The sequence below is a fragment of the Hippocampus comes genome, unplaced genomic scaffold (assembly GCF_001891065.2).
Source record: "Hippocampus comes isolate QL1 unplaced genomic scaffold, H_comes_QL1_v1.1 scaffold620, whole genome shotgun sequence".
NCBI lineage: Eukaryota > Metazoa > Chordata > Actinopteri > Syngnathiformes > Syngnathidae > Hippocampus > Hippocampus comes.
Window position 1 is genome coordinate 83,720 of NW_017804841.1, and position 26,429 is coordinate 110,148.

At 45.1% G+C, this 26,429-nt stretch overlaps 6 protein-coding genes across 12 annotated transcripts in view; 5 read left to right on the forward strand and 1 right to left on the reverse strand.

Moving 5' to 3' along the window:
* Positions 1–8,100, forward strand: part of rnf157 (ring finger protein 157) — an 11,972-nt gene extending 3,872 nt beyond the window's left edge. For 2 of the 7 annotated variants that reach the window (XM_019870281.1, XM_019870288.1), the window contains exons 4-20: positions 329–417; positions 688–837; positions 909–1,026; positions 1,268–1,334; positions 1,411–1,454; positions 1,541–1,588; positions 1,671–1,742; positions 1,825–1,984; positions 2,077–2,189; positions 2,307–2,536; positions 2,637–2,739; positions 2,814–2,922; positions 3,437–3,654; positions 3,790–3,840; positions 3,913–3,961; positions 4,970–5,080; positions 6,270–8,100. In XM_019870281.1, the coding sequence (XP_019725840.1) occupies positions 329–417; positions 688–837; positions 909–1,026; positions 1,268–1,334; positions 1,411–1,454; positions 1,541–1,588; positions 1,671–1,742; positions 1,825–1,984; positions 2,077–2,189; positions 2,307–2,536; positions 2,637–2,739; positions 2,814–2,922; positions 3,437–3,654; positions 3,790–3,840; positions 3,913–3,961; positions 4,970–5,080; positions 6,270–6,394 (1,857 nt within the window). In that variant the 3' untranslated portion in view covers positions 6,395–8,100. Of the gene's footprint in view, positions 1–328; positions 418–687; positions 838–908; positions 1,027–1,267; positions 1,335–1,410; positions 1,455–1,540; positions 1,589–1,670; positions 1,743–1,824; positions 1,985–2,076; positions 2,190–2,306; positions 2,537–2,636; positions 2,740–2,813; positions 2,923–3,436; positions 3,655–3,789; positions 3,841–3,912; positions 3,962–4,969; positions 5,081–6,023; positions 6,059–6,269 lie in introns of all 7 variants that reach the window. The other 5 variants (XR_002168294.1, XM_019870299.1, XM_019870304.1 and 2 more) reach the window with 5 other exon arrangements.
* A 954-nt stretch (positions 8,101–9,054) lies between these two features.
* Positions 9,055–12,302, forward strand: LOC109516262 (5-hydroxytryptamine receptor 3A-like). Its single transcript, XM_019870682.1, has 10 exons — positions 9,055–9,194; positions 9,317–9,483; positions 9,561–9,605; positions 9,688–9,797; positions 10,142–10,311; positions 10,440–10,600; positions 10,672–10,882; positions 11,341–11,493; positions 11,564–11,646; positions 11,742–12,302. Exons 1-10 carry the CDS (start codon positions 9,161–9,163, stop codon positions 11,961–11,963), a joined length of 1,356 nt encoding a protein of 451 aa, XP_019726241.1. The 5' UTR covers positions 9,055–9,160; the 3' UTR covers positions 11,964–12,302.
* A 55-nt stretch (positions 12,303–12,357) lies between these two features.
* Positions 12,358–17,430, forward strand: LOC109516270 (5-hydroxytryptamine receptor 3A-like). Its single transcript, XM_019870694.1, has 10 exons — positions 12,358–12,821; positions 13,948–14,114; positions 14,194–14,238; positions 14,499–14,608; positions 14,674–14,843; positions 15,578–15,735; positions 15,985–16,195; positions 16,556–16,729; positions 16,825–16,892; positions 16,999–17,430. The coding sequence occupies exons 1-10, from the start codon at positions 12,785–12,787 to the stop codon at positions 17,212–17,214; spliced, it is 1,356 nt and encodes a 451-aa protein (XP_019726253.1). The 5' UTR covers positions 12,358–12,784; the 3' UTR covers positions 17,215–17,430.
* A 695-nt stretch (positions 17,431–18,125) lies between these two features.
* LOC109515968 (5-hydroxytryptamine receptor 3A-like) lies at positions 18,126–21,031 on the forward strand. Its single transcript, XM_019870125.1, has 10 exons — positions 18,126–18,168; positions 18,250–18,413; positions 18,846–18,890; positions 19,115–19,224; positions 19,362–19,531; positions 19,599–19,759; positions 19,857–20,067; positions 20,151–20,279; positions 20,378–20,448; positions 20,559–21,031. The coding sequence occupies exons 1-10, from the start codon at positions 18,126–18,128 to the stop codon at positions 20,790–20,792; spliced, it is 1,338 nt and encodes a 445-aa protein (XP_019725684.1). The 3' UTR covers positions 20,793–21,031.
* A 468-nt stretch (positions 21,032–21,499) lies between these two features.
* lrrc59 (leucine rich repeat containing 59) lies at positions 21,500–24,659 on the forward strand. The gene is made up of 8 exons (XM_019870894.1): positions 21,500–21,670; positions 21,807–21,917; positions 22,042–22,101; positions 22,364–22,522; positions 22,628–22,732; positions 23,491–23,563; positions 23,719–23,934; positions 24,131–24,659. Exons 2-8 carry the CDS (start codon positions 21,816–21,818, stop codon positions 24,412–24,414), a joined length of 999 nt encoding a protein of 332 aa, XP_019726453.1. The 5' UTR covers positions 21,500–21,670; positions 21,807–21,815; the 3' UTR covers positions 24,415–24,659.
* On the reverse strand, positions 24,539–26,361 carry nat9 (N-acetyltransferase 9). The gene is made up of 6 exons (XM_019871092.1): positions 26,203–26,361; positions 25,663–25,772; positions 25,388–25,528; positions 25,242–25,301; positions 24,967–25,061; positions 24,539–24,825 (listed from the first exon to the last, which is right to left on the reverse strand). The coding sequence occupies exons 1-6, from the start codon at positions 26,277–26,279 to the stop codon at positions 24,655–24,657; spliced, it is 654 nt and encodes a 217-aa protein (XP_019726651.1). The 5' UTR covers positions 26,280–26,361; the 3' UTR covers positions 24,539–24,654.
* Between the last annotated feature and the right edge of the window lie 68 nt (positions 26,362–26,429).

Here is a 26,429-nt window from a genome sequence, read left to right on the forward strand (position 1 = left end):
GTGTGTGTGTGTGTGTGTGTGTGTGTGTGTGTGTGTGTGTGTGTGTGTGGAGTTAGTCCGCACACATCCTCGAGTTGTCCATTAATGCACAGTCAGCAGCTTGCGGCGTTGATCAAATCAAAGAGAAACACAACCGGGATTACATTCATCGATTTTTAACCGAGAGCTAATTGTGCCTGAAAGTGCCGGGCTTTCTCTAAGGGTTCGTCAAAAGATGAATCCGCAACTGTCGTGGGTACGAGAGGAATGTTTCAGCCACTCCTCGTCATCTCAAAGAGCGTGTATTTAACTTACTCAAATTATTATTCTTTTTCTTCTTGCTTTGCAGTTCCCATACGCAGCCCCTCCACCTCAGGAACCGGTGAAGACGCTACGAAGCCTTATAAACATCCGCAAGGACACCCTGCGGCTTGTGCGGTACGGTTGTAATACAACTCCACCCCCTGCCTGCACCCGCGCACAAGCGCTGACTCAGAATGAGCGGCAAACAGCTAAATGGAGTCTTTGGAATTCAGCCGCAAAGACCCAACTGTTAGCAACTCTTGACAAAAAAAATCTGCACGAAATTTTGGTATCCCGGTGTCTCCGGGGCAACAACAATCCCCTTATTAAAATCCAGCGCTACTTCATAAAATGACTATTTTTAGGACCAAAAAATGAGCGCAAGTTCTTTGCTCGACCTCGCAGGTGCAGCGAGGACCTCAAGTTGCCCGGCGATGATGAGGCGGGCAAGCAGCGGGCCTGCTACAACGTGGAGTTCACCTTTGACGCCGACACGCAGGTGGCAATCACCATCTACTACCAGGCCATCGAGGAGTTTCACAACGGCGTGCCAGTGTAGGTTCTGGAGAAAGACGGCACAATGGGGTAGCGGTAGCTTTGGTTTTCTGATTTGTGGTTCCCTGTAGCTACCTGCCCCAGGACAGCTCTCTGCAGTCGGAGACGGTGCACTTCAAGAGGGGGGTGAGCCAGCAGTTCTGTCTGCCCTCGCACACCGTCAACCTCAGCGAGTGGGCGGACGAAGAGGTGGGTTGACCCCCGCGAGTTGTTTGACTCGGGTCAGACCGAAGTTGCCCATTTTTAGGACTTGGTACTTGCTTGGCTGCAGTTTCTGAAAGGCTCACCTTGACTTTGACTTGATATTCATGAGACAAGACTTGTAAGTTGGTGCTATGTTAAGTTTCGTCTCACCTGACCTTTGCTCCATACGTGACTTCGTACCGCCTCTGCCGTATTGAGTTTGACACCTCTTGTTTGTTCTCCCCAGCTCCTGTTCGACCCGGACCGGGAGATCTTCCCCATGGTGGTGCAGGCCGCGGTCGACGAGGGCGACGGTGAGTTTCGCTCCGACGCCGACGTGGCGCACGTAAAGCTTCAAGTGACGAACGTCTCCATGTTTTCTGTACGCAGAACACTTGGGCCACTCTCACATCCTGCTGGCCACGTTTGAAAAGGTAAACTTGATGGGACTTTGGTCTTGGAAGATGCACGATATGCGCATGGAAAGTAGAATTCCTCATACTGTGGTTTTCCATGGCAGCACATGGACGGCAGCTACTGCGTGAAGCCTCTGAAGCAGAAACAAGTGGTGAGTGCACATTTCTTTTGGAAACAAAAGCTTTTATGTCCCCTGGAGACGTGACGCTTTTTCTTCGTCTTTCATTTCCCAGGTGGATGGCGTGAGTTATCTCCTGCAGGAGATCTACGGGATCGAGAACAAGTACAACAGCCAAGAATCAAAGGTAAACACGACAAGAAGGCTTTTCCTGTCTGCCGCCTTTCAAAGTGCGCGTTTGTACGAGCGCGGGTCTTTTACCCCCACAGGTTGCCGACGACGAAATTAGCGACAACAGCGCCGAGTGCGTGGTGTGTCTGTCGGACGTGCGCGACACGCTCATTCTGCCGTGCAGACACTTGTGTCTCTGCAACGCCTGCGCCGACACGTTGCGCTACCAAGCCAACTGCTGCCCCATCTGCAGACTGCGTGAGTTCCCACACACGCACACAAATAGTGTGGAAGTGTTCTTTTGCCCAAAATTCTCTAACTGTTTTTTAAATTATTTTATTTTTTTATAGCTTTCAGAGCTCTGCTGCAGATCCGAGCAATGAGGAAGAAACTCAGCCCTTTGACTCCAACCAGCTTTAACCCAGTCATCACTTCACAGACGTCAGACTCAGAGGAACACTCGGTACGATTATGGCATTAATCTGCGCTAAATGGCTAGCTTTGTAATAAAAAAAAAAAAAAAAAAAAATTTAAAAAGACACCAAAACAGTAATTCATGCGCGTTTCTTTTTCTTTCCAGGCATCCGAGCATATCCCCCCGGGTTACGAGGCCGTGTCTCTTCTGGAGGCTCTCAACGGCCCCCTGGCCACGTCCTCCGTGGCGCCCCCGCTCCACTCCGGCCCCAGTCACGTGTCGGGGGCGCTCCCCCCATACGGCAGCGAAGCCCACCCGACGCCGGCCCGTTCCCTCTCCCCCCTGGACCACTCCAGCTCAAGTCAGGGGCTCAAACTCAAGAAGAGCGGTTCCAAGTGAGTCGATGAGCTCCTCCTGTGAGCATATTTTGCGCTGTCGTTGATTGTTCTAAAACATCTTCAAAGCCGTTCCAAACCACAAGTCTGCATACTTTAGGTCGCTGTCTCAGAATTCCTCAGTGCTTCCTGAGGAGGAGGATGAAAAGTCTTGCAGCGAATCAGAGGCTCGTCGCCACAAACGTACGGTGGATCCGCAGGAGGTGTGTCTATTTTGAGAGATATTTAGTCGGGTTTTGACCTTCTGTTAGAACGCTCCTCCTCTTTGCTTTGACAGTGCGGAGCCACGCCAGACAGTGAAAACCTGACTCTCTCCTCTTCCGGGGCCATTGAGCAGTCCCCATGCACCGGAACGCCGCTCTCCTCCACTATCACTTCCCCCGAAGGTAACACGAAACGTTGTAATCCATCAAATCATCTTCAAAAACAACGTCAAGGATACGCCGTTTGAAAAGTATGCGGTGGTTCTTACAAAGGAAGCTGCTATCAGATAGCCCCTAATATTGACCGCACGCCAAAAGCAGAAGTTGTCGGGAAGAAGATTCCAGGATGGAACGTATTATGGTTTCCATTTACAGTATAAGTACTACTTACCCGTCTGGAGGGCAAGATGTACACAGTAATTCGTAAATGTCGACAAATTGTGAAACTCCAAACCCTCAGTGCAGTTTATGGAGCGTTTTCGCATGAATAAATTATGAGCCGGTTCCATCGCAGCAGTTGGTGAATCTGATGGGGAGGATTTTTGGCATCAAACGGGCAGCGTAGGGACACTTCTGAGAGGAAAAGCTGGCCGAGCTTCAATCAGTCGTCTTGCGCGGCGGGAGCGATGCTTTAAAAAAAAAAAAAAAAAAAAAAAATGGCGACGGATCGTGATGTGTGTCTCCATGTATCTGCCAGACCCAGTGAGCAGCAGCCTGGCCCAGTCAGTGATGTCCATGGCCTCGTCCCACTCGCAGCACTCCCACATCAGCACTGACACCATGTCCTCCATGTCAGGGTCCTACCTGGCTGGGGCGGACGGCGAGCCCGGGGGGGGCCAGGAGGGGGTTGACGCCCAGGGCGAGGAGAACCGGGCCACCCCCATGGAGAGCCGAGGACCCTCACAGTTTGAAGGGGTAAATATTAGTGACGATGGATAAACGGGCTGCAGCGATTATTTTAATCCCGATTAATCTGTCAATCAAAAAAAATTGTAAATGCGCAGCCATTGGCTGAATTTTCACTGACTTTTGGCTCGCTCCCTTTCCAAGGAGTCAACCGACTTGAACTACTCCGTAGCCGTCGATGAGCAGGACTCTGAGGTGACTGCCACCTGATGACTCGCATCGGTGCTTCACGTCAACGTTTTATTTGAGCTCGTTTGTTTTTCTTAGGGGAACGATGTCACGGAAGAGGACCGCCCCTCACCATCGAACGGCAAAGGTAACTGCGGTGACCACCCCTCGCTTTACACCGTTGACATGCTCCAGGCAAAACCGATGAGGCAAACATCATTGGGTCCGATTAAGTCAATTTGGATCATTTCTTGATACACACCTGATAATCGCTCCTGGCATACCAACTGTGGTTGGAAAGTCCCCTTTTCATGGATGAGAGCACGGAGAGTTTGTCGGCCATTTCAAGCTTGCCTTTGCATGTCATGTACTACACCGTCATGCCATTCATCATAATTGCAGTTTGACGTTATTTGTTCCGTTATACACTCTTGTGTGTGCGGCGAGCCAAGAAACACACAGCACAGGGCTTGAAGCAAACAACAAACAAGGTCACCTTTCAACAGACAGCCCGTGACATGTAATTATGTACGGGTGGTTGTGTGCGCAACACAAGTGAGCACACTGAATGATCCTTCAGTTCTTTCGGGAGCAAGCGCTGCCTGGCAGGACGTACGCGTGCGTGCGTGTGTGCGTGCGTGTGCGTGTGTGTGTGACAGCACCAGCACTGCCAGATGGCTTATGCGTGTGTGTGTTTGTGTGTTGCGCTGCCAGTCGTGTGGCCACCCGTGCCTTTTTGTCCTCGTTAGTGCCAACATGCACACAGCTGCTGTCACATGGTACGCATGTCAAAAAGTCTTTTTTTTTTTTCTTTCTTATTTTAACATTTGCTTGATTCCTCAATAAATTGCAGCAAACATATTCACATAAATTGGAGCAGAGCATTTAGCTGCGTCATGGCTGAAATGATCCCCCCCAAAATAGCAACGACGAAAGGCCACAGTTATTGCTGTGCCACTCCAGTCCTGTAGGTGGTGGTAATGCACATTGCAGAGTGATTGTCAATAATCGGACAAAAACAAATGCCATGAAGCTCAATGCATTCAGCGGCGCTTCATTCTCGCATGGCCGCTCACCCCCCTTCCTGCCTGTCCGCCCCCACCCCTCCCCCCGCTGTGCCTGGCTGCTCTTGTTTGACCTGTGCCCTCGCTTGCAGGTGGGCGGAGCAGGTGTCCCGAGTTGGCCAATAATAATCAGGGCGTGGCCCTGTGTGACACGCCCTCTTTGGGCTTGGACAATGAGCAGGCTCCTGACGGCCGATTCGCCGGTGAGTGGACGCCGACCAGAAGTGATGGGATGGGGCACGCGAGCGAATCACACGTTAGCTCGCCAGGCTAACACGAAGAAGAACGAATGGCAGCAGAAGCTAACGTGGGCTTCTGTGCAGCTCTTCTTTTATTTAAATTTCTTCCCTCTGCTGCTTCATCGCTTGTCGATAGCGAATAGCCGTGCGCTCCCTCCGTCCCTCAGCCCCGATGTGTGTGCATGTGTGTGTGTTCATGATTGTCAGGTGTGCTTCATACAAGCATGTTCTCTGTCAGCGCGGCAGCAAAGAGTCTTGGTCTAACATGTTCCCTATTGTCCTCTGCCCTCCTTCATACCAACCTCAGGGCGGACTCACACGACGCCATTTGAACTGTGTCGAGTCACTTTTTATTTTTGTCGTTCAAAGTCCTGGTTATTACGATTTACTGGCGAGAGGAGTGAGCGCATAGTCATGACATGAGTCTTAGATGATTTCTATTGTGCAAGGTGGCGGCCGTTGTTGATGACTTACGAGGAGCAGTTAGATCTTACCATATTTCAATTCTCCAGGTCCATATATTTTACCTTTATTTCTATTGCGCAAAATGATGTAATCACGAGTAGAGTGTAATGGACGTTAGTTGTCAAGGAGGCTTGAGCACAGTTTGAATGGCCTCGTGCGACTCAAATAAGCTAATGCGTTCATTTGCTTTGTATGAACATTTCTAATTGACCCAAGTGTCACTTGTTTGCCTCGATATCCTCCATCCTCTTCACAAACCCGTTTCCCTTCCCCATGTTTTGTGTTTTTAGCTCAAAGGTAGCGCGTGGCGTCTTTTTCTCTCTGTGTGTGTCGTAAAATGTCTTCTGTTATCTCTCCCTCCTTCCCGTGAATTCCTCCCATCCCGTATTCTCCTCCCTGCCCTCCCTTTCTGCCCTTCTCTCGCCTTCTTTTGGATGGAAAGATGAGGAGTCGTGCCCGATACATATTGAGGACTAGGTATGCAGTGTTTGCCTCAGACCGTAGAACTGACTCGAGAGTTATGTTCATTTTATTATGACTTTTTCTTCAATAACACACTGCGTAATCAATCGGGCCTACCGTAGCACTTTCACAACAGCAGCACCCATAACAAAGGACAGAAAATGATTTTTTTTTTTTTGCTTCCTTAACACCACCAAATCTGTTCCCTTTGTCATGTCTTGTTCAGGTCTGATGTACCTCGGCGGCTACAGGCCCATACTGGACTCCACCAGCAACCGGGAGGAGCAGAGGGTGGAGAACCTGGAGGGCCAGAGTCCCAAACCCTCCCACCGTGGACCTCTCATTGTGTAGCGCGTTTCCACACACGCACACACACGAACAAACACTACTACTACTATTAGTACTACTAGCACTTCCTACTCAGTGCTTCATCGCTGGATAACGGCTGAGCAGGGAACCCCACCACCACCACCCACCAACACCACCTCCGGGTTCTTCTCCAGTGAGGTGTCATCTGAGCACTTTTATAAGTATTTTATTTCCCGGTCTGTTTTTATTTATTACCTGTAGTTTGAACTTACTCGTGATCGTTTTATGTTGTGACTTTTTTGGTTAGAAGTTGCTGCTGCCCCTCCTCCTTCACCAGCCAATCAGTCAGGGGCTACTGTGATCTGCAATCACCGTGTCAGTGCGCTAAATGCTCAAAACAAAACCCGCTCCTCTCTGGACGACTTTTGCTGAATGTGAAAACGAAAGCAGACTCGGGACCTGAACATTAAATGAATGTAGGAAGGTAAACTCCCAGAAGGAGGTGCTACTATTAAGGTAGGATGGGACTCGTTTTCCTTGATTTTTTGGAAAATGAGCACGCTCGATTCATCGCTGTACGCTATACAAAAAAAAAAAAAAGTAAGGCGTAATATTGCTTTTGGGTTATATTTTAGGATGAATCTAAAATGCACTAAAACCTTTACCGGTGCACTTAGTTTGAACTTCTGTCAAATTTTGAATGCTCACGTCCAACTGTTTGATGTTTTATATTTTTTGGGGGGTACAAGTTGCTGTAAGGAGCTGAATGTTAAAATTCACAGCCGTGAATCGGCCAGTAAAGTTCGTGGTTTGATTAGAACTAATATTTGGACACGCCTCTTCCAAGATGAAACCCAATAATTGATCGACAGAAGTGTGGCCTCTTAGCTTGGAGCGTCACAGAATGTCATCAGCTGGTTGCAACAGAGAGACTGGAAGAGTCACTGAAAGGCATAGAAGTGGATTGAACTTGTGAATTGATGTTTTGATTTTGCCATTCAGGTTTTTTTAAAAAAAATTTAAAGAAAAAAAGCAAGCTGTACAAAAAGTACTGAAACATTGAACGGTTGGATCGTGATTATTATGCCCATCACCGGCCACACTAATCCACTCCTTGAACTGGAATCAAACCCCCAACCACCCAGCCTGTGTTAGCATGTCAGTATTGTTGCAGTGCGACTCTCGGAAGCCATCACCCAGCAATAAAAGTGGCTTCATTTTCTCCTCAGTTTGCACTGAACGGATACATTTAGACACTTTGTTCTTCTCATGAGAATTTTAGTAACAGAGATTCATATCTTGATTTTTTTTTTTTCTAAGTTAACCTCCTCTTGATGTCAGTTTGTGTTTTTTATCCGTTGCGAAGCACTGTGTTGTTGATTAGAATGTGGATTAAAACCATGTGAAACGTTTGTAAAGGTTTAGAGCAGACACTCACATGGACTCACGTACTGTAGCCGTTCGTAAAGGGACATGAATGCACTCTTAAGCCGTTTCCTAGGCGACGTAACGTTGCGGTGCATGAGGCCGAAGGTGAAGCATTATACGTCCGGGTGGCAGGTCTCGCGTCTTTTTCGTGAAGTGGTCGTCTCTCGGGTGGGAACATCCATTTCCCGGACTGTCACATGTTCACAGTCTGAATGTGTCGTCAGCGGTGAATCCGAATCTGTAAGAGCAGCCCACTTTTTGTAGGATTGTAGGCGTGAACGTGAGACGGACAATAAAGTTTCGTTTGTTTTGTTGCAACTTCATCGTGGAGTTTGAGCGTGTTGTTGTTTTTTTTTAAATCAATTTAATATTGTGATTGTGCTGTCTCTGTCAAAGTCGATTCACCGCTATGCGGTTTCATTCTCATCTGGGTGTGGTTTATTTTTTTTCCCCCTTCCATAAATTAGGATCTTGTCAAAATAACTGAAGGTAGTTTTGAGACGCAATGATCATGGGAAAACAATGTGTATATTATCTATTTTGTTTTTAACACCTTTTTTTTTTTAAACCAGAGTTGCAACTGAACTTTTCCAAATGATCTCTTTTTTTTTTTTTTGCGCTGATTCCAAATCTGCCCTCGTTTTTTTTTCACCAACACATCAGGTTTTCATCATAATATGATATGCAATATAATATATCATATGACAATATATTTAGTCATATTTAGGGGTTAAGGTTTGGTAAAATCTGTACTGAGCAGGCAAAAAAATGTATTCTTGCATTACCCCGACTGGACAAACAAGAACTATTAAAAAAAGTTTTAGTCCAGCAAAAATGTGAATCATGTTATTAATTCTCCAAGCAAAAGTGCAGTAAAACTATTGAAAGTCTGAACCAAATGCGGTGTTCTAATGTACATAATTCAGTTATACGAGCCTTAAAAATCAATTTTGCAACTTTACTGGACAATAATTAGCGAGCTGGTGTAATAATGAGTTTTTTTTTGTGTGCGTTTAATGTTGTTACAATGTCATTTTGGTGATCAAGTGTCACTCTAATGGACTTTTGTGCACGTGTACGGAGCTTTGTCATTTTTTTTCCCCCCACTGTTTGATTATTTACCCTCACGGTGCTGCAGGGTCCTCTTCAAAACCGCATGACGTGTACCTGCTTCTTCTCAACCACCTCCGTTTTGCCCACCTGCTTTTATTTCTCACGGTGCAGCCTTCAAAGCAAGAACAGGCCCCTTCCGAAAGCCACGCCAACGCCGGATGTGTTTCCTCTTTAGCGCCCACTGTCATTACAAAAGCCAGTGGGAGGGGATTCTCATCTCTGGGTTTAAAAAGCTCTCGGACCATCGAGCCTCACATCACAGTGAGGATGAAAGTGCCGCTCATTGTCCTCATCCTCTCAGGTAAGAGCTTTTAATTCATATGTGAGAACTGTATCAAACATTTTTGAGCCAATTTGTGAAAACCTTACCAAAGCCAAAATGTGCAAATCGTTAAAAGGTTCACGAAGTAACTGCATCTCCAGGTGTGGGAGGGGCCTCTCCGGACAAGGTGTGCAGTTACCAGGATGTCGTGGACCATCTCAAACTGACATCAAGCAACAGAGCCTTCCAATTGACCCGGCCCGTCCTGGACCACACGCATCCCACCCTGGTGGAGCTCAACATCATCCTGTACGGCATCCTGGGCGTGGTAGGTCGTCGCGTTTGCTCGGTTCACGTTAGGATGAATTAGCCCGTGACGTTTTCCACATCCCCGTGTTCTCGCAGATCGAGAAAACGCAAACCTTCATTCCGTTTCTCTGGGTGATGATGGTGAGTGGACATTCACGTCGTCGTGTGCGTGTTTCACGCCGTGCCCCCTCCTCTTAATCGGTCTGTCATCCGCCCTCTCCAGTCCTGGAAGGACGAACGCATCTTTTGGGAACCGGGCGACTTTTGCGGGATCACGGAAATTACCATTCCGACCGACATGCTGTGGAAACCCGACGTCTTCATTTTAGAGATGTAAGTCTATGGCACACACACACACACAAAATCGTATAAATGAGTCATGTAGAAGGAAAACAGGTTGTTGCCTCGGCAGTGCTGCAGAATGCTAAATGCGCCATCCCTTCCTTTATTCTTTTGAGAGGTTCTGATGTGTGCTGACAAATATGACGCTGGGAATGCCAATAAGGAGCAATTGTTGGATCACATACAGTATATGCTCTTCCTTCTTGTGTACATACACTTATGACTGTTTAGACTCCATTATGTTGGAAAGCACTGTAAACACCGCCGCGGTCAGCAACAGAACACATGACCCAGGCGTACCGCAGCTTGTTCCATTATTGCGCGTGTTTTGTCAGGGTGGAGAAAGACAACTCGCAGTACAACCCTTACTTGCTCGTCAAGCACGACGGGATCGTCGCCCTGGATCAGGACATACGGGCCGTGAGCATGTGCATGATGGACGTGCACAAGTTCCCCTTTGACACACAGCGCTGCAACATAACGTTGGTTTCCGCAGTTCATCTGTGTAAGCGGCCTTACGGTGAAGTAAAACACTTGACGGTTTGGGTTTTGCGTCTGCCTTGTTTCCGGCCTTCCAAACATCCATTTCTATCTTTCGGTATTTTTCCAGTGCTTATCTTCCTCTCTGCGCAGATGAACACTTGCGTGTCATCCCGGTGGTCAACTCGTCACGGGCTACCCAGTTCACCAAAGCCATGATGCATTCCCAAGGAGAGTGGGACTTCCTCCATTTGTCCGTCAGCAGCCACAATATCACCATAGAGAACCAAGTGTGGGACCAACTGGTGTACACGGTACAACAGTTACGAAAAGTTCCCATCAAACGGGCAAGCGCGCCGTGAACCACCCCCCTTTGTCCTTCCAGTTCGTCATCAGGAGGCGACCCCTGCTGCACGTCATCAACTTCCTGCTGCCCATCCTCTTCTTCCTGTGCCTGGACCTGGCCTCCTTCTTCATCCCGGATCGCCACGGGGAGAAACTGGGCTTCAAGGTCACCGTGCTGCTCGCCATCTCCGTGCTGCTGCTCATCCTCAACGACATCCTGCCTTCCATGTCGAACAAGACGCCGCTCATAGGTATGTGATAGATATTTGTGCGGAACACCAGAACGCAATAGTCGTTGGGAATGACTTTCAATGTCCAATGTGACAGTCGTTAGAGTCAAACTGAAGTCTCAGAACACTGGCCAATAACAAGCGCAGACCGAGAGTTGCTGGTAGCGCGACAGGGAAACTCACATTGTGATGTCATTGCGGTACAACATTAACCAGCCACGAGGACTGGCAAACAGAAAGCAGGGAGTGCCAAGGCAGAACTTGTACTTGGGGTGGGTGGGGCGGGGGAGACTGAGGTGAGGAAAGTAACTAATGAGGTGGGCGTGGCTAACTGGCAGAACAGAGCAACAGTGGGATGAACACAAAAACCCACAGCGCGACCAGTCAAACAAATGAAAACGAATTGACTTTCGACATGACTTGTGCGTACCCTCGCTTTGGCGAGGTATAACAAAATGACATGTTTTTCCACCCGTAAGCCACCTACTGCATCGTCATCTTCGCCCTGATGCTGATCAGCCTGCTGGAGACCATCATAGTGGCCTACCTGTTTGAGGGGGACTCGCAGGAGGACCCGGCGAAGTGCGCCAGGAGCAAACCGGAGATGAATAGAACCGATAAGTCTGACGCCGGTACGTTTCCCTTTGGAACTTCTGAAACCATCACTGATTTTGTCATGCTAACCCGCTTATGTGTTTTCAGAAGAGAAAAAACAGACCGAATTTTTGTGTACGTGTGTTTTGAGCGCAGAGAAACAACACGACCTGCGACCTGAACCAGAAGAGGTAAACCGTCACTCATCAAAATGTGTGGACAAAAATATTGGGACACATTACCCCCTACAGAATCATTAGAAGCTGTCATGTCATATCGTGTCAAGCAGGTCAATTGCAGCGTGCCGAGCGCCGAGGCTGGGCTGTTGCTACTGCTGGTGAACGAGCTGAAGGAGCTACAGAGGATGTTGAGTGTGCAGCATCGCTGCAAGAGAGACCGCAGGAAGTCTGTGCGCTTGGCCAGCAAAATCAACAAAGGTTTCTTCTTCATCTATCTTGCCGCTGCCACACTCTTTCTTTCATTCCTCTACCGGGACTGGATGAGTTAGATGTTTTAAATATCCTCACTGTAACTTTATTATTATTTTTTTTTAAAGATGCATCCCCAAAATGCTGATTTCTTTACTCCAATTAATGTATCTTTGGTCGACCATCGATGCCAGTGATGTACACTATGATGACAGGAAGTGTAATAACATTTCCTTCCACTAGATGGCAGAAGGCACATGCTGTCATTCATAGAACATAATCATCGCTTTTTGTTGAATTTAACGGGGTCAGATTTTGTAATTAAATGAAGAGGAGATCACAATTATTTCATTATGTATACCTTTTGTAATATTTTTTGTTTTTGTGGCGTGCCTTGACTCAATAAAGGTTGGGAAACACAACATTCAGTTATCACGGAATGTGTTTTACATACCAAATCTGTTCGCGTTATCATGTTGTTTTATGTTTGTTTATTTTTGTTGAGTAATACTTTAGTTTGTTAATAATACGTTCGATTATCCATCCATACATCTGTTTATTATGACAGTTATGTTGAAATGAGGATGTCTGATCATATTTTGGCTTATTATGATCATACAATCTATTACTTTTGGTCAATGTAACAAACACAAGGGCTATTTTTCTTATTTATGAGGCTATTAGAGGCCTCTCCAAATCCGCAAGTTGATTGCCGAAGTTCGCAATTAGTTCATGGACGCGTGTGTATGTTCATCTCTTGCACAACTTGTATTGAGTTAACTCTTTGATCACAAATGAAATATGTACATGGAAGAACCGCAACTCCACATCCGCTCATCGCTCCTCCTTCATAAAGGACACCCCCGAAGCGACCACTTGACTGTGTGTCAGTGACTTCATCATGTTCGCAGCCCTCCTTTCCCTTCTCGTCTTCTCCGGTAAGCAGGCTCACACTTGAATGAATGTGTATTGATTTTTAGAATACCGCTCCCATTTATCGTGACTGTTTATTCGTGACTGTGTGTTTGTGGTTAAAAATGTCCAATTTGTGGGCCCCCGAGGTCTGTCACAGTTTGTTTCAAATGATAGATGAGCATAATTTGCCAGGTGATTTGTTCGATACTCAAGTCAAGATGATGTTTTAATGGGGTGAGACTGATGCCCAGCTGCAAATGGATGTTCAATTGCTAACTTGTCACACGTTTTGGATCATCAAAGCAATTTTTAAATCTCATAAAATGCAAAATGCAGTTTCTAAATAATGAAATGTAAAAAGGGGGACTTGTTAAATCATCAGCTACAATTTCTAACAGTTTCTGTTCAATTTCACCTGCCACGCCCAAGCCTCATCCTGCCAGATTTGTTTCAATCAAGAAGCCACTTGAGTAATACTTGTCAGACAAAATGAAGTAAGCTATAAAACATGTCTTGCCGTGATCAAAAGCACTTAAAGAACAAATGAGAAACAAAGTGAAGTCATTTGGGCACTCTCGTCAGCCACAGTCAGAACCATTATCCACTAATGGAGAATTTTGGGAACTGTGGTGAGCCTTCTCCAGCAGTGGTCAACCACCTAAATTACTCCTAGAATCAATTGAGGAGAAAGTCACAAAAGAACGCAGAACGACATCCAAACTGCGCAAAAATGACATTCATGGTGAAAACCACTATTGACAATAAAGAACATTCACTAAGAACCATCCTGATGTCCCCTAAAACTTTTGGAGAAATATGATGTGGACTGATGAGATTAAAAAAAAAAAAAAGACTTTCTGGGAGTAAAAATAAAATAGCATTTGACAAGAACAACATCAGGCCTGTAGACAATCTATATGGTGGTGACAGTGAGATGGTCTGGGGCTGCCCTATAACTTCAGACCCTGGACGACTTGAACACTCTTGAACCAAAAATCCTAGCAAGTCCCCATTTGGATGGCAAAGGAAAAAATAAAACATTTTGAGCAGCCGTCAAGTCAAAGCAAAAAAAAAAAAAACAGTCGTAGCCTTCAAAGTCTGCTCACTCATATCTCAAGGCAAGGATGTTGGTTGTATTATCCATTTTAGCAGACGCCATGGCATCGGAGCCAGCGGGCTGCAGTTACCAGGATGTCTTAAACCACCTGGGCCTGACTCGAACCAACGAGCTCTTCTCCATGACGCGGCCCGTCAAGTACTACAAGAGGCCGACTCACGTGTCCCTGGAGGTGCTGCTGTACGCTATCCTCAATGTGGTAAATGTTCCTTACACTTATGTTGACTGTAGTTGGCGTTCTCGTCGAAAAGTATTCAAATGACATGGCCACTTTCCAGGTGGAGAAGGAGCAGAAGTTCGTTCCTTACGTCTGGACCGTCACGGTGAGTTCTGCTTCGTGGAGAAAAAAATGATGGCACAACTGTACTGAATGTATTCTCTTTTCCTTATTGTTCTTCTGTGGGGGTCCATTGGTGGTTAGCAGACCACCTATCGGTGCATTCGTGATCAGGTTGCAGGGTGCATGAAAGGATTAATAACAATAGCTGATGTTGATTACTGAAAACCCTCATGCAGTCAAAGAAGACAAAATAGATCATTCAAGCAAGGCACATGAGTTAAAAGCTTTTTTTGTGGTTTTCAGAGGTGGCACAACGAATACATCTCCTGGGATCCCCAAGAGTTCTGCGGGATCAATAATGTGTCCATTCCCGTTGGAATTCTGTGGAAGCCGGATCTCACCATCGAGGAGATGTAAGTGCCAAAGCGTCCTTCGGGTCCAGCTCAACATGCCACCAACTCAAAATGTCTCGCTCCAGGGCAGAGAAGGACAAAGCCCCGCCGAATCTGTACGTCACCATCAGCGCTGACGGCCTGGTGGAGGTCACGAATGACCAAGTGCTGTTCAGCATGTGTCGCATGAACATTTACAAGTTCCCCTTTGACACACAGAGATGTAACCTCTCCTTCAAATCGATCATACACTCGGGTGAGTCGCGCCAAACGACAATGAAGTGCAACGAACGACATTGGCATTTCAAAATGTATTTTGGAGGAAAATAAAGGTTTAAAGATAACCCTCAAAAAATGTCAAAACGGACGACAGGGGTTTAAAAAAATATCTTAAAATACAATTTCAAAAATGATATTACCTGTAAATGTTAAAAATGCATTTTATATATTTGATAATTCTTCATAAAATACATTTTAAAAAATAAAAATGTGAAATTAAATACAAAGACACTTATCATTGGCATTTCAAAATGTATTTTCGAGGAAAATAAAGGTTTAGAGATAACCCCCCCAAAATATCGGGATGGACAATCGGGGTTTTAAAAAATATAATCTTAAAATACGATTTCAAAAATGATATTCAACTGTAAATGTTAAAAATGCATTTTATATTTTGATAATTATTCATAAAATACATTTTGAAAAATAAAAATGTGAAATTAAATACAAAGACACTTGGAACAAATAAATATAACATTAAAAGGATATATTTTTGGCAAAAATATTTAAAAACTATTAATATTAAATGTTTGGAAAATACAATAAAAAATCTTGATGTATGGTGGTTTGAAATGAATTAAAATGTTATCAATGTATATTTAATTCAAAATATATGAAAGAATATTGAACAACATTAATAATTGAAAATATTTACAACATTTACAGTCGAATTGAAATGTTTTGGCAACCTCCTCCCTCACTTTATTCCAGCCAAGGACCTGCGCCTGCAGCCCAGCAACAACTCCTCCGAGGCCACCGAGTGGTCACGCGATTTGATGCCCACGCAGTTCGAGTGGATCTTCCTCCACTTGAACGTGACCGCCATCAAAGCCAGCAGCCCAGACCACCAGGACGTCATCGTGTACACGGTTGGCCTGCTGCTTTGAGACCCCCCCCCCCACATCGTTAGAATCGGTGTGGGTTATTCATTTGACCCAACTATTTGAGTTAAGTGAAGAACCCAAAAAGGATTGGGGTTTCATTTTAGTATTTCCAGCAAAAAATAATGTTGCAACTTCATAGAAAGGTTAAGTAGGCTTGAGGTTTCAAGTTAGGATCCACGGAAGTGTGATTGTGTTGCCGAATGGTGTGAAGCTGACGTTGCGATGAATGCCCAGATCAGCATGCGGAGGAAGCCCATCCTGTACATCATCAACTTCCTGCTGCCCGTGCTATTCTTCCTGGCCCTGGACTTGGCCTCATTCTTGATCTCGGATTCGGGCGGGGAGAAGCTAAGCTTCAAGGTGACCGTCATGTTGGCTGTCACTGTGCTACAGCTCATCCTCAATGAGATCCTGCCCTCCTCCTCCAACTCCATCCCTCTCATAGGTATACACGTTTCATTTGCTGAAGAACTTTTTTTCTGAGAGGCTAGAACAGATTAATTATACTTCCATTCATTTTAATGAGGCACCATGATCTGAGATACAGTAATTCCTTCTCCAATGAAATTCTGAGTTTGCATAATTCTGCTGTAAACCACTAGATGGAGGCTAACTATTACTGTATATCTGAAACTGTAAAATTTGAAAGAAGAGGAATGAAACCAGGACGTATTTAACATCCTCTTCAATCCTGCTTTTTACGCCTACATAAAGTGTGCTCACTTTCCGGATGCGCTGTACATGATAAATGACTCATTTTTTATACAGTCTATGAAAATCGCAATCTAAATGACGCCATCCTCAGCTGTGTACTGCATCGGCATCTTTGCGCTGATGCTGCTTAGCCTGCTGGAGACAATCTTTGTGATGCACCTGGTGGAAAAAGACAATCATAGTGAAGACGATGACGTGGACGCCGACGGAGACACAATAAGCGACGAGCAAAACATGCAAACGAGCTGCAACAAACAACACGGAGGTGAGAACCAGCGGGCACAAGTTGTGAATGAAAATGTTTTCGTTCACTACAATGAGTTCTGCATGAACACCACTGATTGGTCGCTGTGCTTGTAGAAGTGCAAGCTTGGACGCAAAGTGGAGTCTTTTATTCGATGCCTGAAACTCCAACGGGACTGATGCCGGTAACTAAAGAGGAGAGTCTCAACATCCCTATTTAGTGCCAAGATCAGACTGTACGATTTAACCCCACGTGTTTTTGTTTGTTTGTTTGTTTGTTTGTTTTTTCAGGCAAAGAGTGGCGCCCTGTGCCAAACGCTGGAGAAGTTGTCGGGCGAGCTTGGCCAGATGGAACGAACTCTAACCGTGCTGCTCAAGGGCAAGAAGGACAAGGACAAGATGGGTTACTGGACACAAGTGGCCACCAGGGTCAACAGAATCTTTTTCATCTTCTATCTTGCTGTGGTCAGCCTCTTTTTGGCGATTCTCTTTTCCAAGTGGACCTAGCGCTGTTTGCAGCGCTAATCAATGAGGCACATTACTGCCATTAACGTGTGTCGAAGTGTGTTTGTGTGTGCTGTCTTTGCTGAGCATGATTATAAAGAATAAATGTCGGAGCAAAAAAAAAAAAACATACCCTTGTACTGACTGATCCTCTTGAATTAAAACACGACGCTGAAGTTGGCTCCACAATCGCGCTGCCCGCTATTCAACTTTCCATTCGATTTGAAAAGGCCGTAATTGCACTTTTATCGCCCGTAATTTCCCCTAATTTCCATGAAATCAAAATGGCGTGAAGTTTCTACCCGTTTCACACTCTACACTTACCCCCAGCTTTTAAATAAAACCCAGAATGAAAAATACGACTGGCAAAATAAATAAATAAATAAATAGATTGCTTCAAGTGTGCAACATCTGCATTTTCAATGCCAAGATAACACCCATTTGGGAACAAATCGGGGATTTGGATGGGCTGCCATAGCGACAAAAACAAAATGGCGTTTCGTTTCTCACCTGGCCACAAAAACACGAATCGATGTCATTTAGACACGGTATTTCGCAACAAAAACAACCAATTCTGTCATGAAAGCACTCTTTTTATTTTTTTAAAGGTCCGTCCATTCACCCTCATATTTTGAAACAGCAGTGACAAAATATTATGAAAACACTTTTTCTTTCAATAACATCAACATCTTTTATCACCGAATATCAAACACAGAGCAAGAATGACATTTGAGTGTTAAAGTGCTCAGTCAGACAAACGAGAATGGAAATGACCACAAATGAGGCGGTAACGAGCAGATTCTGGCGCCATGCATAATTACATTTGCAATTTGGACTTGAGGGATTTAAATGTGGCCCAGCCCCACTTTCTCTCTTTTGATACCAATCAAAGAGAACATACTCACTGCGTCAGGATGCTCGCTTCTGGATACTTCTTCGTCATGCTACTCCTCACGGGTGAGCTCATGATTGCCTTTATCGTTGGTTGTAGTTGAATTGTGTTGGGCCAAATTTTATTTATTTTTTTGCTCTGTGCAGGAGTGGCGGCGTCCTCGGAGCGAGTGTGTTCTTACCAAGAGGTGCTGGACCACCTCAACTTGACCGCACGCAGTGCTTTGTACTCCATGACAAGGCCTGTCAAAGACTACAAAAAGCCAACGGTGGTGTCACTGGAGGTCGTCCTCTATGCCATTCTTGATGTGGTAATTATTACTATTATTTTTTTAACAGCGTCGATGCCTCACATGTCCTCTGGAATGTGTTAATTGGCGAATAAGATCTAACATATAACTGTTGTTACAGTGTACAGCTCATTCACCTGTAACCTGATCACATGATAAGCTGTCCACTGAGTAACCGCCATCCCTGAAAGGGTTAAATAAAACGAAAGGCTTCAGAATCACTTTGCGGTTAACCCATCTGACAGTGACACAGCTTGAAGGCTGTCTAAACTGTAATTCGTGGCTTACATCATATTCAATGAATAATTAACTCAGCCATTAATGCTTTTTTTTCTTCGGGGTGGGGGTGGCGGGGTTGCCAAATTGGGGCCGGGTCATCCTCCCCTTCAACAACTTGTTGTTTACACTTGAATGCATTTTAATATTTGCACTTTTCTTTTTGCCTGTCAACAGAGCGAGATAGACCAGACCTTCGTTCCCTACGTTTGGATTTTCACGGTTCCTTCAAAGCACTTTTTTGCTCTACCATTTTTTTTCCTGTGAATTTTAAAATGGACAGCCTTTCTAAAATATTTTTTTCTAATTGTCTTTTCTGCATAGAGCTGGCAGAATGATCACATCTCTTGGGATCCAGAGCAGTTTGATTTTTATTTTTTTTCCTGTGAATTTTAAAATGGACAGCCTTTCTAAAATATTTTTTTCTAATTGTCTTTTCTGCATAGAGCTGGCAGAATGATCACATCTCTTGGGATCCAGAGCAGTTTTGCGGGATTAAGAGCATCTGTCTTCCCACTGAATTGTTTTGGAAACCAGATCTCACCATTGAAGAAATGTAAGTCGTTCCATTTATTCAACTCACCCAACCTTAAACCTCCCTCTTGAATTTTGACGGAAAAAAAAAACAAATCTGATAAAATGTCGCCAAGTTTGCTGGAGCCTGACTTTCTGCATCTTGCTGTTGCCGCGCAGGATCGAGAAGGACAAGGCCCCGCCGAGCCCACACCTCACCATCTTGAGCGACGGTCGTGTGCACGTGCAAAATGACGAGGTGCTGGTCAGCACGTGCAAGTTGCACATCTACCAGTTCCCCTTCGACCGGCAGAGTTGCAACCTCACCTTCAAGTCTGTGGTCCACTCATGTGAGGCTCCTCAAAAAACTCCGCAGGTCAGTCGAAAAGCCCAGCAAACACCTGATACCTGTCTCAGTGCAGGAACTCCAGCTGCTTCACTTGCTCAGCTCTGCCGAGGCTACCCAGTGGTCGCGAGAGGTAATGCGCACGCAGAACGAGTGGATCTTCATCGGTATGACCGTCGTCAACAAGACCGGCAGCGGGTTCGGCTTCGAGCAAGACATGATTGTTTATACTGTAAGTCGTTTCCCACAGATACTGCACCACACTTTGAGAATTACTGTCCACGACCTCTGAATTTTGTTGTTGCCAAACTTTTGTCGGGATGTCGCAGATCAACATGAAGAGAAGGCCAGTGCTGTACATCATCAACTTTCTATTCCCGGTCCTCTTCTTCCTGGGTCTGGACTTGGCCTCCTTCTTCATCTCAGACAGAGGAGGCGAGAAGCTGAGCTTCAAGGTGACTGTGTTGCTGGCCGTCACCGTCATGCAGCTCATCCTCAATGAGATCCTGCCCTGCTCCTCCAACAAAATCCCTCTCATAGGTCAGCCGTGCGAAATTCCACCTCCCAAACATAAACGGAGTCACTTTTGCATTCATTGACGCCTTCCGCTGCTCCCCCTTCAGCCGTCTACTGCTTCGGTATCTTTGCTCTGATGCTGCTCAGCCTGCTGGAGACCATCTTTGCTATGTACCTGATGGAAAAAGATAATGGCGGCGAGGAGGCGACGGCCGGCGAAGATCGAAGCGGCACTGGTGAGAAGGCTTCTTGTGATGATGCTTCAAATGTTGTAAATAAATTGTGCCATTTAAATTGTGTTGCTATAATGAGAAGACATTTTATTTGCTTGCAGAGAACAAAAATCGAAATTGTGCATGCATCTGTAAAGGGCCCACAGATGAAAATCCACCTGAAATCCCAAAGGTGTGTGTGTGTGTGTGTGTGTGTGTGTTTGTGTGTGCGTGTATAACTCAGCAATCAACAACGTTCTTTGTCACTCAGATATTCACAATAATCCACCAAACCCTTTGCAGGACGCCCAAATGATGGAGTCTAGGTCTCTGAAAAGACTCTCTGATGAGACGAAAGACTTGATGGAGGCCCTCACACGGCTTCTGGACAGCAAGAAGGAAAAGGAGGACAAGCCCGGCTACTGGACCAGACTCACCTTAAAAATCAACAGAATCTTTTTCATCATCTATGTCGCTGCTGTGTCTTTGTTTTTAGCCGTCATGTGCTTCATCTGGCAAAGAAACCACCAAGAATGAGAGACCAAAAACGTCGTTAATATGGTGACACCTCAGAGTAAACAGGCTTTAGACAGCATGTGCATGCCGTTGCTATGTAGTATTATTGACGCACAACAGAGTTCTTTTTAAATATACGGGTTAAGTAAATTGTTAACAACATGCATGCCTGAAATAAAAATTGGATTTCACAACCTTTCCCTGTTTTATGAAAACAAAAAAAGAAAAACCTTCCTTCCATTTTCTATGGTGAGGCAGACGTGCACAACTTGCTATTTTGTAACAATGAGCTGAATGGCAAAATTCACGGCAGTTTTTTTTTCTCAGATTTTTTTTTCTATGAAATTCACTTTTTTTTAAAATGGTCATGTAGGAAGATATCGTGTAATAGTTTATTCTAAGTAGTAATATTACTTCATTATTTGTTTTACTAATTTCACATGGATTTGATACATTGTGAGTAATTTTTGCGGTGAAACGTTGATTCTCTCCTCTTTCATCTCAAACTGCTTTCAACAACAAAGCGTATGAGGGAAAAGTGGTTAGGATTGCACAACTGTCTGTGTTTTATGTTACGTGTTGTGTTTATTATTTTACTTTATGTTAACGGTTTTGTTAAGCGCTTTGTTACAGCTGCAGCTGTCGTGTTTTATTGTGTGTGTGTGTGTAATGCGCCCTCCGGTAGTGGAGGGGGCGCTAGTCTGTACCCCGCCTCCTCTGTGCGGCTCAAATCAGTGACGTGGATTTTCATTCAGACTCCAAGTCGCCCCAAAACAGCACACGTCGCCCCAGCGCCTCTTTTTGCTTCACTTTTCTGACATTTTCAACAAGTTCCTGTTGTCTTTGTCGCTTGCCTCGCTTCGAGACAGTTTTTGAAACGACGTAAAAAAATAAAACAGGTGAGTGTGCCATGAACAGAAAATGGTAATTTTGTATATGTGTAATATAAATAAACATATATGTTTTTATACACACATATTAATAATCAGAATAAAAAAATGCCGTCACGCGAGTAATTTTTTTTTCTTTCCACAGGGAGACACAATGAGCAAAAGCAACAAAGTGCTTAATTTAAAAGATAAAATAAGCGATAATGAGATGGATTTGAGTCTGTGCAACCTCACCGAGGTGCCCTTTAAGGAGCTGGTGAGTTTGCGTTCGTGCGGTGTGAGCTTAAAAAACGCACCGTTATTAATATTTATGGTCGATTGAGTGACAAGACTTTGTCACTTTCTTTACTCAACAAATAATAATGAATTAATCCCAACAGGCTTTATTCACCAAAGCGACTATTTTGGACTTGTCGTGCAACAACCTCCCCTCTCTGCCGGTAAGTATTTTTTTTTTGTATTTTGAGTATTTAATTAGTAGCAGGTGAAACGGTTGTGTCACGTGGATGCAAAATGGCGGAATGATGTAGTTTTGAACAAGTTTCACCCGCTTTTGAAGCCTTAATTTGAAACCACAACCCTAATTAAAACCCTTGCCCAGGTTTGAAATTGTAACCTAGCCCTGCTTTAAAACCTGACTTTGAAGTCATAACCGTGGCTTGAAATCCTTTTGCCGAGCAATTTTTCTCCTTTACATTGCAGCCAGAGTTCTGCAACCTAACCCACTTGGTGAAGCTGGACCTGAGCAAAAACCAACTGACCCGTTTGCCGGATGACCTGGGGAACCTTACCGCCCTGCAGCACTTGGACTTGTACAACAACAAGTTGAGCACGCTACCTGTCAGCTTCTCCCAGCTGCGGGTCGGTGGACGCATGCACCAACCAAAAGTGGCATTTCTCTTCTTGCTGCTAACTGTCGTTAGAATAGGCTAAGCTAATAGCACGGGTTTTGTATTTGGTTGTCAGAGTCTGAAGTGGTTGGACCTGAAGGACAATCCTCTGGATGCGGGCCTGGCCAAAGCCGCGGGAGATTGCCTCGACGAGAAGCAGTGCAAGCAGTGTGCCACCAGGGTAAGTGTTAGGATAGACAAATACAATGTTATGTTTTAAAGTTTCATTTTGTTACATGCTTGATTGACCTCGAAATGCTTGTGTTCAGAACATCTTGCACACAATGGAAGCACAGAGAATCAGGGGTCAGTTTTTAGGTCCAGGGACCCGAGCGCATGGTACCTGACCACATCTCAGAGAGAAAGATTTAACCCTCATTAGTAGACACACTGGCGCCTGTTATATGACAACTTGGAAAGGAAGATTTAACTTTGGACGGGAGTACTCTGTAGGAGTACTCGTACGCTCCATCATGAGAAAGGGTCACGAGCCAGGTCACAGACTTATCAGTTCATGGATACACCGCTCATTAAAATGTCTACGTTTCTGTTAGTTTATGGATGTTGGTGCTGGTACCAAGGGAATGCTTTGTCTTTCGGGGTTCACTGAGGGGCGACTCAATGGGGCTGTCCAGTGGTGTGGCATGTAAATGAAGATGGGAGGGTTTTTCTGATGTATTACTTGTTATTTGCATACACAATCAATGAAAAGGCCGGCAGAGGTTGCAGAGGTCGGGTGACAGTGGGAAGCGCACACTAAGTGGCTTCATGGAGAACTGCACCTCCTGCCGGCAGTGAAAGTCGATCTGTTCCTGAATCGAGTCTTGGTTAACTGTCCGAGTGAAAATCTCTGACAGTAAGAAAGATGCGCAGAAAGAAAAACAGCACAAAAGATGCCAAGTAAGTCACGTTTTTTGTTCCCCCCACCCCCCTTATTAGGTTCTCAAGCACATGCAGATCCTGCAGGAAGAGGCTGACCGCGCACGAGAGAAGCGACTTCTGAGGGAAAAAGGTGAGGAAACAAAGTTTGATCTTTCACAAATTGTGTGTGAACTTAAAATTACACATTAAAAAAAAAAAAGTAGTTTATTTTTTCTGAAAGACATTTTTGTAATCCTCAAACTTTTTGCGGGGCGTTAAGAAAATCTCTTTCTCTCATTTCATCAGAGTTGGAGAAGAAGCGAGAGGCCAAAAAGCGGGAACGCGAGGCCCGTGAGAAGGAGGCGCGTAAGCGAGAGAAGGCCGAGGAGAAGGAGAAGCGCCGGAAGGAGTACAACGCCCAGGTGGCCGCCGCCGCCATCCAGGAGCAGAAGCAACAGCAACAGCAGCAGCAGAAGAAGACTGAGGAGCGGAAGAGCAAAAAGAAGAACGGACAGGCCTCGGGTAATGCACGTGCACTCCAACAAGCTCAGTTCAAATACTAATGTCAGAACAGAAAACTTGTAGGACTAAAAAAAGGAAAAGACTTTATTTTTTTGGGTCATAATCAGGCAATTCTTGGAAGATGACTTTTTAGGATTAAAAAAATAATAACAATCAGACTTTTTAAAAACAATCTTCTGTCTTTGTGTCACATCAGCTGGGAAGAAGTCCGTAGCGGTGGCGGCGTCCAAGCCTTGCCGCTCGGTGCTCGGCCTGCTCTTCAAGCTCTCCCTGCTGCTGCTCCTCGGCGCAGGCATTCTGATTGCCACCTGCCGATTGACGGAGCTGAAGCGGGAGGACGTGTGCGTGTCAGTGGATGCCGCCTTGGACCAAAGTCTGACCTGGGCCCGTAAACAAGAGGGCGTGGTCCGCCATCTCCTCGGCGACCTGTCCGCCGCCGTCAAGGACTTCCTGGAATCCATGCAAACGTCCAAAAGCTAAAACTGGGGATTTGAAGAAAAAAATCTTCTCATTAAGATGGCCGTCGCTTCTCGTTCACGCAGAAAGACAAAAAAAAAAAAGGGGGGGGGGCACACGTGTGAAAATTCCTATGGAATTGTCGCTCTTTGTACAACCGGCTGTTTTTAAAAAGCGTCCTTTGTCTTCTCACGCCACTTTGCGGCGTTCCTCTTGCAATGTGATCACGCCATGAAATAAACGTGCTGAGGCTACGCCTCAAGCTCACATGGGAGTGTCCGTGACCGTCTGTGACGTCGCTTCCCGTCTCGCGCCGCGGGACGCTAAGTAGTCCCGCTCGATCACGTGACCGACTTCCTGCAACAGCCTCCGATGAAGCGACTTGTCCACCGCCGTCTCCAAGGTAACCTCCTTGAACACCTGACACACGGACACCTGCATCACACGTACAGTACATTTGTATTCAAATACTGTGTGATGCCTCATGGTCCAATGACGACAACAACAATTTTTTTTAAATCACAAGACCGTTTTTGCAATCAAAACAATAGCTTGTCCCATTCGTATTATTTTTACCTGTTGGAAGTATAGTTTCTTGAACATAGCAATGCTGACCTCGTTGTCCAAGCCAATTTTTGCTTGAAATTTGCTGATGCCTAGTTTGGCGACCCCTGGTGGTAGACAAGGCAATGATAGTGAATTTTTTTTTTTTTTTTTATTCACGATGTAATAATTTTCATTTCGGGGAAAAATAATCTTCAAAAAAACATGACCATAGTTGTTATGAAACAAAACGTTCGTAGTGTTTTAGTGGAGAATGTACAAGTATTAATGTGCAGTAAAAAGCTCACCGTAGTGCATCATCATCTGCGTCACCTCTTTCCCAATGCCTTTTCCCCTATAACTGGGCTCTGTTTAAAAAAAAAAAAAATTAAATTAAAAATAGTGACTTAAATCAAACAAGAGGGCTGGTGCCGAATCTCGGTTGTTTGTTGACCTGCTATCATGATCTCCAGCTCAGCCAAGGAAGGATCCCCAGGGTCTGTCAGGAAGATGTTGACGTCTCCGATCATGCACTGCGCCTCCTCGGCACCAGAGTCCACCCAGCGCCTCTTGTCCAGGATGATGAAGGTGCACTCTGTGACAACACGGTATCATTCAACCGCACTTAAAAACACTTCTTAATGTCCGTGGAATGTGTGGCTCAAAAATTGTAGATATTTTTTTTCCAGCATATATTTTGCAATGGTGTCATTGCCTCATTTGACTTACTGTCGGCATCTTCCCTCCAGCTGCGCTGCATATCATATTCTTGCTCGAGAGTCAGAGGCTCTGAGGCCGTCAGCTGCTGCAGCTCCACAGACTTCATCCACTCGTGGTACCTCACACGGATAAATAGAAAAAAACAATGAGATATTACAGAGTAAGTAAATGTTGGTACACACATTTTTAATTACATTTACACCCCGCCCCATCCCTGACCTCCTTCCTTCTTTCCCTCGGACCCACTTTTGATTAATGCATTTTACCAGTTTTTCTGTCTTTCTTCCACCTCAGACATGCTTTTTTTCTTCTTTTACCTCCTTCCTTTTTTCCCGTTCGTATTCAGACCCGATTACTTGCACCCTTCCTTCCTTCACGTAAAATATTATTTCTATTTTTTTTAACTTAATTTGTCATTATTCACCGTACTTTACCCGTAATAAAATAAAAATATTCAGGTAAACGTGTAAACATAACCATGTACATATACAAATAAAAAAAAAAGACAAAGTTAATCTTCTGAGTACCCTGATATTACTCTGCGATTACCTCGGCACGTGTTCCGCATTGTATGGCACCAACACGACTTTTTGTCCTTCCAGTAATGTGTTCTCATTTATTTTCATGGTGAAAATCTGTATTTACATCTGACTAAAACGTCGCTACGTCAGCACACGCTCGCGTGAACAGGACTTCCGCGTTCATTCTCATTCTACGCTAATTCAGCGGCAAAAGAGAAGATGTGCGCCACTCCTGGACATATGCGGTATTTAAAT